This window comes from Equus caballus, chromosome 23 (assembly GCF_041296265.1).
Source record: "Equus caballus isolate H_3958 breed thoroughbred chromosome 23, TB-T2T, whole genome shotgun sequence".
NCBI classification, from domain to species: Eukaryota; Metazoa; Chordata; class Mammalia; order Perissodactyla; family Equidae; genus Equus; species Equus caballus.
In genome coordinates this window covers 49,495,521-49,510,363 of record NC_091706.1, presented here as the reverse complement: position 1 = coordinate 49,510,363, position 14,843 = coordinate 49,495,521, and the positions used below count along the sequence as shown (strand labels likewise).

Below are 14,843 nucleotides of genomic sequence, written 5' to 3'. Positions count from 1 at the left end.
GTCCATTTTCATGGATCCTAATGGATTGTCTTCTGCTCAGAAATTCTAGGATTTTGAGTTGGAGAGGGCTGCCCATGACCCTCATAGTTCTTTTTCGTGATTTGGATTGTTGAAACATTCTAGTAGACGGGCACAATTTCCTTCCAGCTTATTCACAGACCTTTTTGTTTTCTCTCAGAAACTGTGTATTTCTAAGTGTCTGAGGTTGTAATTGAGTATAATTGTAGTTGTTTAACTTTCTCCTTTCCTCTTGAGAATGTTTATAAAATGCATTCTATGAGGGTAAAGAGAAACTGGGAACTTAGTATTTGTGACACGGTCAGAAAATATCAGGGTAAGTAGGAGTTTGTGTGCATGAAATAAAGTATTGTTTACACTTAATTTGCAATGTATACTCAGGCTCATGGAATCTGCTATAATCAGTTGTCACATTTATTGAGGTTTTATAGGAAGCTTTTTGGGGAGTTCATTTTGCTATGGAATATTCTAAGATTAATTTTTTTCCAGTCCTTCCATCGCACCCTCAGGAGAATCACTCTTGCAGAACTCATTAGAGTGCCTCCATATGTCAACTGAGGGGTGGAATCAGCATCATTGTGTGTGTGACATGACACACATGCAGTGTCTCTACTCTTCTCCATGCCCCATTTCTTTCCCGTTCCTCAAGTTAGAGGATACATTCCTTTTTACATTGCCTGTATTGTCCTAGGCCAAAGAGTAAGTAGTAGATCTTGATTTCTTGTAACTTCTCTGTTTCCTTTAATTGTCGTCTTTGTGATTTTTTTCACATGAAACATCCACAAATGTCTCCAGAATGGGTACCACTAACTGCAATTGTTACATGGTTTTCATTACCTTCTTCAGAATATGTTCTCAATTATTTTCTTATTTTTTAAGTTTGAGCTTTGCAGCTTTCTGGCATGTGACTCTGAACTAGCTATTTACCTATTCTAAGCCTCAGGGTTTTTTTTTTTTTTTTTTTTCATTTGTAAAATGGAGATGCGCATATCCCATAAGATGGTTGAAAGGAAAAAATTGGGTTAATCTATATGTAAGGTGCCACATGGTGACTGGCACATTGCAAGTGTTCAGTAATTGTGACATCCCTCTCCTTCCCCTCTTGGGCTCCGCTGGTGAAATTTGTGGGTAAAGACTGGTTAAGTTCAAAGACAGATGACAATCTGTCCATTTCACCTTATGTAGATAGGCAGGAAGGAAGAAGAAGAGACTTGAAAAGAACGGGAGAGTTGAAACTAAAAATGTGTGAAGAGTTGACTGAGTGCTTTTATAAAAAATTAGTGATGTTCACTAGTGAATTTGCAAAGTGGAGCTTATTGAAAATTGTTTAAATTTGGAGAAGTGATCTGATTTGTGGGTCAAAAGAAAGAAAGAAATGCCTTCTATGGCAGCATGCTTGGCTGAAAACTGATCTCTGAAGAAAGAAAATTGATTGGCACAGATGATCCTAATTGGAATTAAAGAATAGAACAAAACAAAGCACCAAAGGAGGGCTTTGACTGGGAAAGAAGACAGGTGAGGTGAAGCCAATTGATGGATTGAGATTCAGTACATATAGATAGATGATTAATGAAGATAGTATGTGTTTGGAAATACTAAGTAGTGATTTAGAGAAATTTTTTTAAAAAGAGAAAAACAGGTTTAGTTGGAATCTAAATTATTTTGTCTTAAAAATTTTAAAATGAAGTAAACAAGTGACAGTAGGCAGTATTTCAGGATGAGATTGACTAATTATATTGGAAAACTTAATTTTGAAAGGGAATCTTAGTGGCTTTCAGGGTGGAATTCTAGATATAGAGAAACATTCACTAAATTGTAGCTGTTTTGTTATCATTTTTATTATTAGAACAGACATCAAGTAAACCTCTTAAGTGTAATTTAAAGATAGTAAGCAAATAAAGAATAAATATTGATAAATAAAGTCTGCCTGTGCTAACTTATACCAGGAACAGGAAAAAGAAATTTGAACAGGTGTGTTAAGAGTGCAAAGGAACTTTAGGTATTATAGAGAGCAATTTTCTTAATTCCCACATAAACAAATTAAAAGATAGAGGAAAAAATATCACTGACATCAGACAGAAAGTCTGTTTCTTTTTCCCTACACTCATTTCTTCTTTTCCTTCCTTTTTACCTTCCTTCTTCTCTCCTCTTTCTGTCCACAGATATTTATTAAGTGCCTACGTACTGGTCCATGCTGCGGATGCAAGGGGGAATAAAATTCATCTGGATCTTTTCCTTTTTGGGATTTACCTTCTGGTCATTAATAAACTGGGATGTAGGATATTTACTATATATTTGACCTACAAAGTGTCAAAAACCTGGGAAGCCATGATGAGCTGTTCGAGAGCTGCAGTTGGGGTGTCCCTGCTTCTGCCTGGGTCAGGGGTGTTTGTGTGTGGTTCTCAGTAGCCTCCACAGCCAGCTTCTAACTCGGCCGTATTCCCCCAGGTTCCAGTGGCATGTGCTGGCAGAGTGCTGGGTGCAGACTTTTGCCCAAACCTGGAGGAGCCAGACCAGAGGCTGGAAGTCCAGGTTGGAGTCTTATTGTTTTATCAGTTGGGGGTGGTGTGACAGAAACAGTGGTCCCTGAAAGCCATACAGATACATCAATGCCATGAGGAGACAGACTACCATTGAGACAGGTATAAAAGAGGGACCAAAGTAGCATATGTGCAGCAAAAAGTCCTTTTCAGGATTAGTTGTCTGTAACTGGAGACCATTCATTTATGCATTCAAGAAATAGCATATACTGCGGTGGACAAGAACGGGGTTTCTGAAGGCTGGCCGCCTAGGTTGACGAAGCAAGTTGTTGTGAGACCTTTGGCAAGTCACCGAACCTAACTAAGCTTTAGTGTTCTCGTCTATAAAATGGAGATTTATCACACAAGGTGATTATGAGGATTAAATGTGATGTCTATCTGGCAGTTAGCACAGTGCCTGGCATGTAACAGGCACTGAGTAAATATTAGCTTTCATCATTTGAAATCATCTGTCATGTGCTAAGTACTGTGCTAGGCACTGGGATACAGGGTGAACAAGTCATGCTTCCTGCACAATGATGGTCTCCCAGCTCAGGAGAACAGAAGCCATTCAGCTGGGCTCTGTATTAGAAAAATAGGACTTAATGATAAGTGTCTCCCCTCTTCACGGATTGGGAGATATGTCCTGTGGTATAACATTAAATTTATTAGCAAAGTACATTTTTCATGGAAGTATTGACTTGAAATTCTGTTCATTTTGTGTGGTCTTGAGGCATTAGAAGCAGTTTGGTGTACTGTAAATTAAAAATATAAATATGACGTCTTGGCCAAAGACAAGTCTCCACTTCCATGTACCTTTTAATGTCTAAGGAATATGTGTTCCAGTGATGCAAAGATACAGGCTGAAGTTTCAACATGGATAGCATCTCCTAGCATGAGCAAAGTCATACTATGTTTTTAGGGCCTCCACTTGGCATCATTTTCTAAATTTTCAGACTTATGGGATGAGCATAGTGAACTTGGTTTTAAAAACACTTTTACTTATTTAGTCACCCCACATGAGAAAAGAGAATAATTTTAAAAATTGACTCCTTCACAGCGAAAGTGAAGGTGGAAGTGGCGGTAGGAGGAGGTTTTAGTTTTTATGGTACTGAAGGGTACACATCTCTTGCACACCTGCTCTTGGCCTAGGGAAGACCACCTGAGCTCTGCTGTGCCACAAGCCGGTACTGTCTGGGTGGTGTATGGCTATGATACAACAGAAAAGCAGGTGTGACACATATGAGACATGATCATGTATTTCCCAGATTTAGAAAGCTAACAGCTTGTGTGTGACACATAAGTGCAGAGTGATGGAAGACATGGAGAATAGTCTGACCCTTGACCTCTTTGGGTAGGACGAGTGATGTTCTTCAAACACATCACCTGGAATGGTCTGTCATGGGTGGTTGTTGGATAATCTGTTTTTGAATCTGGAGTTATAGCACAGAGATCAATGGGTTTTGCAGATGTGAGTGTGTGATATAAAACTGAAAGAGACCAATGGAGCACATTATTTTGGCATACCAAGGAAGAAGATGTATATTTACTTGTTTTAGTGAAACCCTAGTTGGAGGTAGTTAGATTGTGAAGTTAACAATTCAGCATGGGCCTTGCAAAGAAAACCAAGTTGCTGGGCAAAGAAATGAAAGTGCTTATTTTATTGGATTTCTTGTCTTGTAACACCATTTTGGCGGACTGAGTGGAAAAGTTGAATCCGTTAAAAGATAGTCGACTATGGTGAATTGGTAAATTAACTGGGACCCCCTTGAACCATCTCCTTCTCTCTTTTTCCCCCTCTTTCTTTCTAAATATGGGTTCCATACATTTTAATAATATCTGGTGCGTATCCATATTATGTCAGTTGTAAAAAACTTGACACTTCATATGTTCTTCACCAGCTAACAATTCCAGGAGTAGTTTTTAGCTTAGAGTCCTTTCATTCTTGCCATGGCATGTGTATTCTGGTCCTTTTTTTTTTCCTAGAGAATGAGCCATTTCTTATTTTTCAGTCCAACTCTACACTCCAGGGAACTCACTATAGGACTTGCCAGAGTCATCTACTTTCCCTGCTTGGATCTCAGGCTTTCCCCCAGAGCCAGGCATTCTAACCACTAGAGGATTTGCTGTTTGGCCTCTTGATTCTGAGAGTGACCTCTTGTGCACCTCGATTTAGGAGCAATGGTTTGTTTATATCCTTTCTTACGGAGGATTTTCATTAGACTCACAGCGCCCATACCTGGTTTACTTTTGTATTTTAGCTGACGTGAGTTCTCATAACTGGTGGAGCCCACTTCCTCTTCTTACCTGCTTCCTTTTAACCCTCTCCTTTTATCACTAAAATTTCAAATAGTTTAGCAACTTTATCATTTAATATTCCCAAGATCCCCGACACTCTTTCATGAATATATCTTTGGTTTTGAATGACTGTCATCCTTGAAGTCTATGCCTGACTTGACTTTTGCAGGGCAGCTGCTGTCTTTTTGTGTTAATATGCTTGATGTAGAAAAAATGGCTAGAAATCAACGCGTTGATTCCCTGTCTAACTTTGTTGATTTTCCTCAGTGGCTTTTGAAGTGGGTATGAAGCTGTGTACTTTTTTTTTTTTTTTTAGGGTAATTGGTGTATAGTAGCAAAAAATTTTGCTCTTATGTAATTTTATGGGAAATCACTATTCTAGTTTAGACCTCCCTTAATTGCTGTTAAATATTTTATTTTTACTCAGAGAAAAGTTACTTTCGGACTCTAATTGTGCCTCCTCGTGTATTAAGCTGTTACAGTTAGCCCAGCACAGTTCCTTTCTTGGTTGGGAATTCAAGATGTGGGGTTGACTTGGTATTTTTCACCGCTAAAGTGCTTAGGAAATTAGAGTAAATAATGAACCAATATTTCAGTACCAGATTAGACACAATTGACTGTGATGTTTCATAAACCACAGACTCCTTTCTTCTGTGAATGCGTGAAGGATCACTTTTTTTTTTTCCAGACATACCGGGGTGCAAGTGTAAATTTCCATAAAATTTAAATGAGGTGCTTCCTGTAATTAATGAACAATTGTGGCTGCTCTCTAGTCTGCATTGTAATTAACCGTGATCAGGCTTGTTTAGTGATGACACTGTTCCTGTAATAATTTGACAAGCTACTGTGAATTTGCCAGGTTATTAAACAACCTGCAGCATTCACTTATGGAATCACAGGGACAAGCTCGGCGGCTGCTGCTAGTTAAATGCAGCATAAGGATGAACCAAAACCTGCCCATTAAAGTCTATCGATCACCATGAACAGATTTAAATTCCTACAATTTTGGAGAAGTTAATTAATTTTGTGTGGGTTGTCTTGAAAACTTTTTATTACATGGAAAACCTACTGGGGCAAAGCTGGTCATTGTTATGGACTCATAATGAAGCTGGCAGATTTTCTGTGTTATCACCAGTATGGACTAAACAGAATCTGAGGTTTCCCTTTCCCACCCTGTTAAATAGGTATAATTATTTAAACTGTTCCCTCCCCAAATTCATTCACGTTCATTCATTCACAACATCCCTCAGATATAAGTTCACTCTTTTTTTGAGTACATGTTAGAAACAGCACATGACCTTATGCTAAACACAGTCACGTCACAGGTAGAGTGAGCAATCTCAGTGGACCGGTAACCTTATGTCCGTGGTCACTAGTGTACCCGCCTTCCCCAACCCCCTTCAGGTTCAGAACTGTTCAAAACCTTACTGTCTAGTTACTGTGGTGTCTTTCATTCAGATTCTGTTTATTGACTAAACCACAAGGATTCCTGCCCAAAGTACCAGGCGGTCTATGCTTGACTGATTTTGATTTTCTCACATCAGCCCTGGGGTTTATTTGAAAAAGGTACATACACTGCAGCTTTAACAAGGCAAGTGACTGCATGTTTTTGACCGTGGAGTAGAGTATATCTGAAGATCATTAAATTTGGGCGGGGGGAAGGAGGGTGGAGAATAAGTGTAGTAGTCATTGTACCATTGCAGAGTGAGAGTATGTGTGTGTGTGTGTGTGTGTGTGTGTGTGTGTGTGTGAGACACATGGTTTTTGTCTTTTCATCTTCTCCAAGAGCCAGAAAGTTTCCTGCCGTTCTCTTTCCAGCTATTGACAAATGATTGCCAGATGTGAGATCTTTGCAATGCGCTCTCCCTCCACAAACCTGCAGTGATGGGATATTTGATTCTCCCTTGCCCATTTCATCTCCTTTCCACATCTGCCAGGGACACACAAGCAATCCATCCCTACATGAGAGTTTAAAGTTTATTCAGCTCCTTTTTCCCCTCCGATAAAGTGTTTGGAGACAACAGAATGAGGTCCATATGACTCTCCCCCAACTTCACTGTATGAAATTAGTTGTTTATTTTACTTATCTACCTCTCTGTAATTGAACTATTTCATTTGAGTTTCGGTCCATGGAAAATTTGATGCAACTCTGGGAGTGCTAAGAGTTTCCTATTGTTGTCTGCTGGCTGTGAGTATGCCATCATCACGACTTCTTTCTGATCTCCTCAAATCTGATAAAAACTAGACTGTTGGTTTCATAGACTTCCTAGGAAAGTAATTTTAATAAATAACTGTCAAAATATTAAGTGTAGCATGTCTGGTAAAATTCAGTGGTCATTTAAGCTTAAAAAAGTCATCCATGAAGGCAAAAATCCAACTGGATTGGCTTGGTTAACTTACCCGGTATTTGTGTCCATTGTCAAAGTTAATATGAATGAGCTCCTAGTTTTAATCCCAAATAGCTTATAAAAGAGAAAGTACGCTGAGTTTTGGAGGCATCTGAAATTAGCCTGTGTAGGCCACACACATAATCGCTCACATGCACAGAAGCCTTTTGCATCTGCTTGGAATCTGTATTGATATTGATTTCTTTTTCTCATCTCAGTTTAAAAATATTTTTCAAAATGCTCTTATAGCTTGTGTTCCTACTATAGGGTGGGCTGACACAGGTGGCCTTTCAGTTTTCCTATTACAGTTTTTGGCAAACGAAAAGGCCCCTTATTCCCTGAATAAGATCAGCCTTTTTTTTTCTTTTTTTTTTTTTTTAAACATTTAAAAAATAATCCATAAAATGTCTGCCACATGTTCTCTAGTTGATGGAAATGTTTTCCAAATTAGAGCTGTAGTATGGGGTTCTTACTGTAAAAGTGGTAGTGTGTTTACTATTTCTGCCACCCTCTTAGCTACCTGTAATTATACAGATTTATATTTTTGTGAGAAATTCAAACGATGCACGTAAGATAATTACTGTTTCTGAATTTTGTGCTTAGAAAAATTGTTTTTTGTTGTCAAGGAAAAAAGTAAATGGCTTTGCTCCTATTAGAATCAAAATAGGAAAAGTGTGAAGTCTGTTTTTCAGTGTGTTCTTTAAAAAAAAAATTAGCAAAATAACAGCAGACAAAACCTCACAAGAACAAAAACAAAAAACCAGCAGCCCCTGAAAAGAATAAATCCTACCAAGCCTAAGAAAAAGAGGTAGAGCAAACTCATCGTGACGTATATATGAAATGTGTGCAGCTTTTTCTGTATCAATTATATTATATCTCAGTAAACCTTACAAAGGAAAAACGGGGAAACCGTTTAGCACAAGTTGCCAAAATGTTGTGCGTTTCTATTGGAAGTGTCTGTTGAATAGCATAGGAGGTTTAATTGTAGTGGAAGATGTAGACAATGATAAGTTGTTCAAACTGGTCCCTCTCAGAAACAAGACGCTGATCATGATGAAGATGGTAAATTTAAACAACACCCCCTCCAAAACAAAATTACCAAAACCAATAAGTATCCCTGTGGAGAAATTTATATTTTCATTGTTCTTTGACATTCCCTGAGGCCTGACGCCATGCTAGGCACTCAGCGGTTGCCAGTGGCTAGGAAGATGGAGGCGCAGAGTTCTTTCATCAAACAGCAAGGGTAGAACTCCTGTGGCAGGAGCCAAGCTCCTCGGAGTTTAGATCACTTCACATAATTTGCCCTCGCTAATGCGTTTGCTGGTTTCTCGTGCCTTCCTGCTTTTTCCTCAACATGGTTACTCTGGGAGGCAGAGAGGTGCTAAGCAATGGAGGTGTCATCCGGCCCATGTACCTAGGGAACGTCCTTCAGAGGACGACTTGTCACCAGCCGTCAAAGAAGAGAGTGGCTTTGTGGTCTCTGAACATCTGGCAGCGCTGCACAGGAAGCTGAGGGGGTGTCATTAATTGTGATGAAATAATTTAAACCATCAGGAATAAATGAGGCTGTTAAGCTAAGTTCAGATTCCATTTGCCATGCACATGTGTCTAGCAGCCTGTGTGCAGTTAAAAAAAAATTGAATTATATTAGCTCATGAGTAGAAGTGAAACATACTGTAAATGAAACAAGTTGCTGTGTAGTGATGATATCGTGTTGAACCACTTCACAGAGTTAGAGTTTGTAGGATCGATATATTGAAAGTGGTACATTATCTAATGAATTTTTATATAAAAGCATTCCTACGGTATTGAGGGATATTGTAAGGACCAGTGGTATATTGGAGCACAGAGAGGATGGGTAGGTGGATGGGTAGAAAGAAACAAGCCATCCCGTTAAGGCAGGGTGGGTGGGTGGGGTTCTTAGCCTGCTAAGCCATGCTGAATTGATTGATGCACAGCTTACCTTTCTATAGAGTCTGGCTTTGAGTACAATGTTCCGTGCCATTGCTCTGCATGCGTACCCCAGGCTGGAGTATACAGACATACTCCTGATGTACAGATGATGTCCATACGTACATCAGGCTCTCTGATGATCAACTTTGGATGTCCCTTTGAGAGTTTCTGACACTTTGGACACAACTACATTGTTTTCTTGAGAATAAAAACAATTATCTTTGGTGATAGATTACTCCTCAAGCAAATGAACCTATTTTTAGGCTTTGCACAATCGTGAAGACCAATTTGAAATGTAATTTTCAGGCCCGGTGACAAGAGGCAGCCCTCATTTCTTTCCAAAGGAAAGACTGTCAAGTTTGGAATGTTGGGGTATCTCTGAGGTTTTAAGCACTAAACTGAGCAGTGATGTGAAGGTTCCAACATGCGTTTCTAAAATAAAAGTCACTCCTTTACACATAAGCAAAGTTTTCAAACTTGAACTTTCATTTCAAAATAAACATGGGAATTCGAAAAATAAAACGAGACCATTTAGATACAGAAAGCATTTTTAAAAACCATCGGAGAGGTAATCCCGCTGTCAGATAGAGGCGATGGTCCAGGGCTCCAGCAAGTCTTGGCTAAGAGCCATTTTCCTGCCAGCGTCTTCTCTCTCTTTGCTCTGTCAGTCTCCTCTCTAGCTCATTTCTCTTTTCCCTGTTGTGAATCTCCTTTTTTTCTTCTCTTTTTCCTTCTCCATTTTCTCTTTTCCTTTATTCTCTTCCTTTTATATTCAATTCTCTTTACAACCTGTTCTCATTCTCCATCTTCTGTAGTGTTAAACTGCAATTGTGTTTTTATTTCTTGGTTTTCCTGCTACTAGTTAAAAGATTAGTATCCGCAGTTACTTAAATTTTAAACTTATAAAATTTAGGTTGCATTTTATACAAACTTGTGTGACCATTGGTGGATTTTTTTTTTTTAAGGAATATGAATGAACTTTGATTAGTTTTTTTTAAAAGGAATGCAGAGTACTCACTAAATTATCCCTTTCCTTGGACTCTTAAATGGGATTGTTTTGAAGGAAGCCAGAAATTTGTGGCTCCCAGTTACCATCTTCCTTCTTACACTGACATAGGAGGAAGACACTCAAACTGAAGCGCTTGAGTTTCCTAAGAGAGTAGCCAATAGTTAGAGTATTGCTTCTGTGTGTTTTGATCTTTGAATTTTGTTTTAATTGAATAAACAGAATAGGAAGACTTGAGTTCTTCACATCTATCTTCTTGGCATTGTTGAACGGGATAAGGAGATAATCTATGTGTAAGGCACTATGCCTAGCACATAACTAATGGTGAATGCATTCTTATTATATAAATGCATTTTACTCGCTTCTGTTGGCTGAGCAGATAGAAATCAGGAAAATTTTTTTGCTGAAAATTTCACATATGTTGACTATTTAAATATTATTCACCTTTAAGCAGTTTTATGATGTTTTTCCCCAAGAATAAGAAATCCAAGATGAACATAGGAACTTTTGAACAAGATACTTAACGTTTTTCTTCTTTTCTTGGAAGAAATCACTGCATTCTGTAGTGCATTTATTTGTTTCTCAAAACAAATAAGAAAATGATAGTGTACTTGTATACTCAGTAGTTGCTTGAAGTTTTCTTTTGAAAGTGTCTTAGGAAATACAGATAAAAAGTTTCATGAACTGAAGATTTTTTTCCCTCCTTTTTTTATTTTAGTGGAGTGTGAAGTGGGTGCCCCTACATATTTTAGGACCTTCTTTATTCTTCTCCTGCTGTTGTTACTGTTACTGTTACTCTCTGCTTAAGGAGCATTAACATAGATTCTATATCTGGAGTTCTATATTTCAGGTACATTTTAGATTAAATAAACCTTGGTTGAATGACCTGAGAACTTAACTATATTCTGCATTCTCTCTCAATACTACCGTTTCAGAGAATGTTATCTAGATTTCAGATGATCAACTTAACATAAGCTGTTTCATGTTGGAAACTGTCAGTATTAGGATAAGAAATGTTAAAGAAGACGCTTATTTTTACTTCATGTAAGTTTCTAAGTAGCAGCTTCGTACAAGGAGGAAGAAAAGATAGGAAAGCAGGAAGTATTTTAATTCTTGGCTTGAATAGAGAGAGTTGTGTGTTTATGTGGGAGTGTGCACATGTGTATGGATTTTGTATATACATACAACATATATCTCATTGCATATAAATCCCTATTTTTTTGTGTTTACAAGAATAGCTAGTGACGTTCTGTTCGAATATTTTGTGGGAGTTAGTCCTAATGAATAATTTACATTGAGAACATGTAGTCCCCTTACCTCCACGGGCAAAAGACAGAAGAAACCTTTTGTTTGGGGAGATAGAGGAATCGCAGTTTGTGTGGAAGAGTCTTTAGGACTCAATATTGCTTTTCCATGTTTCAATCTGGAAATTATCTTTTTCAATCTGGAAATGATCTGAAGTTGTACAATCTAATGTCTTCATTTCACAGATTTGGAAATCAAGGCCCAGAAATTTTAAAAGACTCACCCAAAATTACATAGTTAGTAAAATTTCTCCATTTCTGATGTGTCAGAACAGAGCCTTTAAGATATTGTTTACTGGTTTTTCTTCCTTTAGAGTTTGTAAGTATCGTGTAGCAGTGTTCTAAGTTTTTTCTCATCACAGGAAATTATTTAACCCCGTGTGCCTTGTTCTGTGTGATCCGAGTGAACATGACGAACGCAAGGAGGCTGCAGTTTTAGGTCCCAGGGTTGGGGTCTTGGCAGCTTCCCCCACGAAAACAGATCCTTCTGCCTGATGCGGGAAGTGTGCTAACTTGATGTTAAGAAATGGAATGTTTGGGGCTGGCTCTTTTTTCTTTCATCTTCTAGTGTCAGTTAGTATAGAATTTAGGTGTTGGACAAAAGCTGACTCTTGAACCTTAAGAGGTGGAAATAGTTCCATCTAAATAATCCCTGTTTCAAAAGAAAAGTGCCATTACAGACATCTGAAGAATGGAGTTACCCAAGAATATAAAAGTGTTACTCTTTAATGTTCAATACATGCCAGTGGAGTTTCATGGAGCATAGAAGCAGACGTGGTCCCCTTGATCCATTGTTATTATAAAAACCATCTTTAAGTGCCTTTTTGGGTATGGTACTGTGTTTGCATCCTATAAAAAGTGAGCTGAATAGACAGGGTCTCTGCCCTCTAGGAGTTTATAATCAAAAACAGATAGTGTAGCTGACATCTGTTATTGTATTAAGGTCCTACAAATAAACATTGATCAAATATATAAATAAAAGTTTTATATCAAAGACAAGTAAAAACCTTTTTGCCTGCCTGATTAAATAAGTAAACAGACATCCTCATCCCCACACTGAAACTATCCGTGGAAGTTGTAAAACGACTAAACTGGAATAATAGTGACACCAGGCTATTCCTTTATGTTGTTATTTTTTAAGGGTTTCAAAGAGTGCTAGCATTAGCATGATGTCACTGATAGCTTATTGTAAAGGGTCTGGATTCAGAGATGTTGTTTTGATCTTTCTGCTTCCGGAATTGGGATGAGTTGAATTTTCCTCGCTCTCTGGAATTTTCCCATTTCTAACTGTTGACTGGTGGTACCTGCTGTTGTAAACCAGCATCCTGGAGAGGGTACTTTAAAAATTTTATCCAAGCCCCCGATGTTAGTAGAAATGATATATATTTTTTCAGTTAGCGGCTTTCCCCGCCTCTAAGTCACTAGAAACTGCATTAAGACTAATATAGGAATTTAAGATAGATGCTATAACAAGATGAACTTATATATCGAAAAGACTTTGAGGGGCTTATTAGTTAGAAGAGATAGATGGCCAGCTTTGGAGTGGACAGATCTGGTTGTTGAGTAAAGCTACACCAACTAAAATTAAACATATAAATATTGCCAGGGGGAGATAGGTATTGAGTTTGGTAAAATATTTTCTTTCTGCGTGCTTCGACTTTAATGCAAAGTATTTTAACAGTCACTTCAGTTTGGAAGCGTGGGGGAACTGAAACAGCAACATTGGGAAGTCTAAACATGAACCTGTCTCAAAGTTCAAGACATTAAAAAAATAGCTATCCTACCCCAGTGTAGGTGTCTGTCTGTGTAAATTAAAGCATGTGGATGTATAAATTAATTAGAAGAACAGTCACTGATATAAATCAAACTGATGAAATGAGCATTGTTTATAAGATTATCTTGCTATTTAATCTCTTCTGTGTAAACTTGGCTGGTTAGCATTATGAAGTAATAATAGAATTAATGTGATGATGGTAGACTTCTTCTTGGTACAGGCCTGATCCTGCACGCCTTTCTTGACTGGGATTTGTGTATGTAGAGGACCATAAGAACTGGAAAGTTTAATTAGCAGGAATGTTCCTCCCCGAACCCTCCAGTTGTGTGGGTTTTTGTTGTTTTTCGCACCTCATGATGCTCCCTGGGGTAGTTTCTTCTTTTTGAACCACTCATCTGCTGACCCCAGAAGAAGAAACTGACTTCAGATAGGATTTTCTCAAAACTGCAAAATTCGTTATGAGCGCTACCTGCTGTCTTCCAGCTGTACTCTGCTGTGCTACTGGGTCTCAAATAAAGAGAAAGTTTTACTTATAAATGAAGCCATTAGGAATTTCTTGACTAAACAAAGTTCTTTTTTTCTTTGATCTGCAAAAGAATTTTATTTATAACTATTAGTTATGTAAGTTCATGTCTTACGCATGCAAGGAACATTCATTATCTTTTTGTATGGAATGGAAAGCAAGCACTCCTGTCAGCTAGAGAGCAGAAAGCAGAAACACTTAGGAAAAAATAAAAAAACAAAAAACAATTAGGAATCCCAGTGCAAAGGAAATTTTTAATGTCATTATTTAGAATTTGATTCAGAACTTTTGCTTGGTGTTTTTCTCTTATTTGCTTACTTTCCTCATCCCCATCCCCCTGACTCCATGAAGCTGGTTTCCTTAAGTCCTCAAATGAAAACTTTGCTTTTGAGAAATTAAATCAGAGATGTGCATTTTATTGATCTTGCTCTCAGGTTGCTTCACGACTCCATGACATTCTCTTATTCTTTAACAGAATATGACAGTGGTATCCAAAAATTTAACTAATAAATTGTAGAAAAAAAAAGTCACAGGTATTCCCTCTTGATTTGCTTTTATGAATGGAGCCTGATGACTGGTGTTTTGTTGTTCCTACTTAATCTCATCTAGAAAATGGATTCAGAACAATGTCCTTTTAGGATTATGCACAGGGCAATTATGAATGTGTAACTTAAAATCTTAATTGTGATTTCATTTTGGCCTGAACAGTTAGGATTTTTTCCTTCTTTACTCGCCTGTGTTGATATTAAATGTTTCCAAATTGACAAATCAGATAGTTGGATAGATTATTTTAAGGGCTTTTGTCTCATCTTCATAGGAGTGCCACAGATCTTCCTGTCTCCACCATGATTATCTATGATGCCATAGCAACGTCCCTGGCTGTTGGCAGAATGTGTATTATTTCTGTGGTTTTGTGAATCAGTAACCACTAAAATATTTCAGACCAATCACCCGTGAATGATTTGTTTAGGGTTTTCTTAATGAGAGAAACTGTGGCGTAAGACAACCTCACAATACGTGTAAGGATACATTTTCACTGTTGCACTTGGCTCTTTTCTGGA

The 14,843-nt window shown here is 37.9% G+C and overlaps 1 protein-coding gene across 17 annotated transcripts in view; it reads left to right on the top strand.

The window, feature by feature from the left end:
- BNC2 (basonuclin zinc finger protein 2) overlaps window positions 1-14,843 on the top strand; it is a 416,579-nt gene that overhangs the window by 166,265 nt on the left and 235,471 nt on the right. For 10 of the 17 annotated variants that reach the window (XM_023627391.2, XM_014735488.3, XM_014735487.3 and 7 more), the window contains one exon: window positions 2,467-2,550. The exons of the other annotated variants lie outside the window; for them this stretch is intronic. In XM_023627391.2, coding sequence (XP_023483159.2) covers window positions 2,467-2,550 — 84 coding nt within the window. The remainder of the gene's footprint in view (window positions 1-2,466; window positions 2,551-14,843) is intronic. 17 annotated transcript variants of the gene reach the window in all.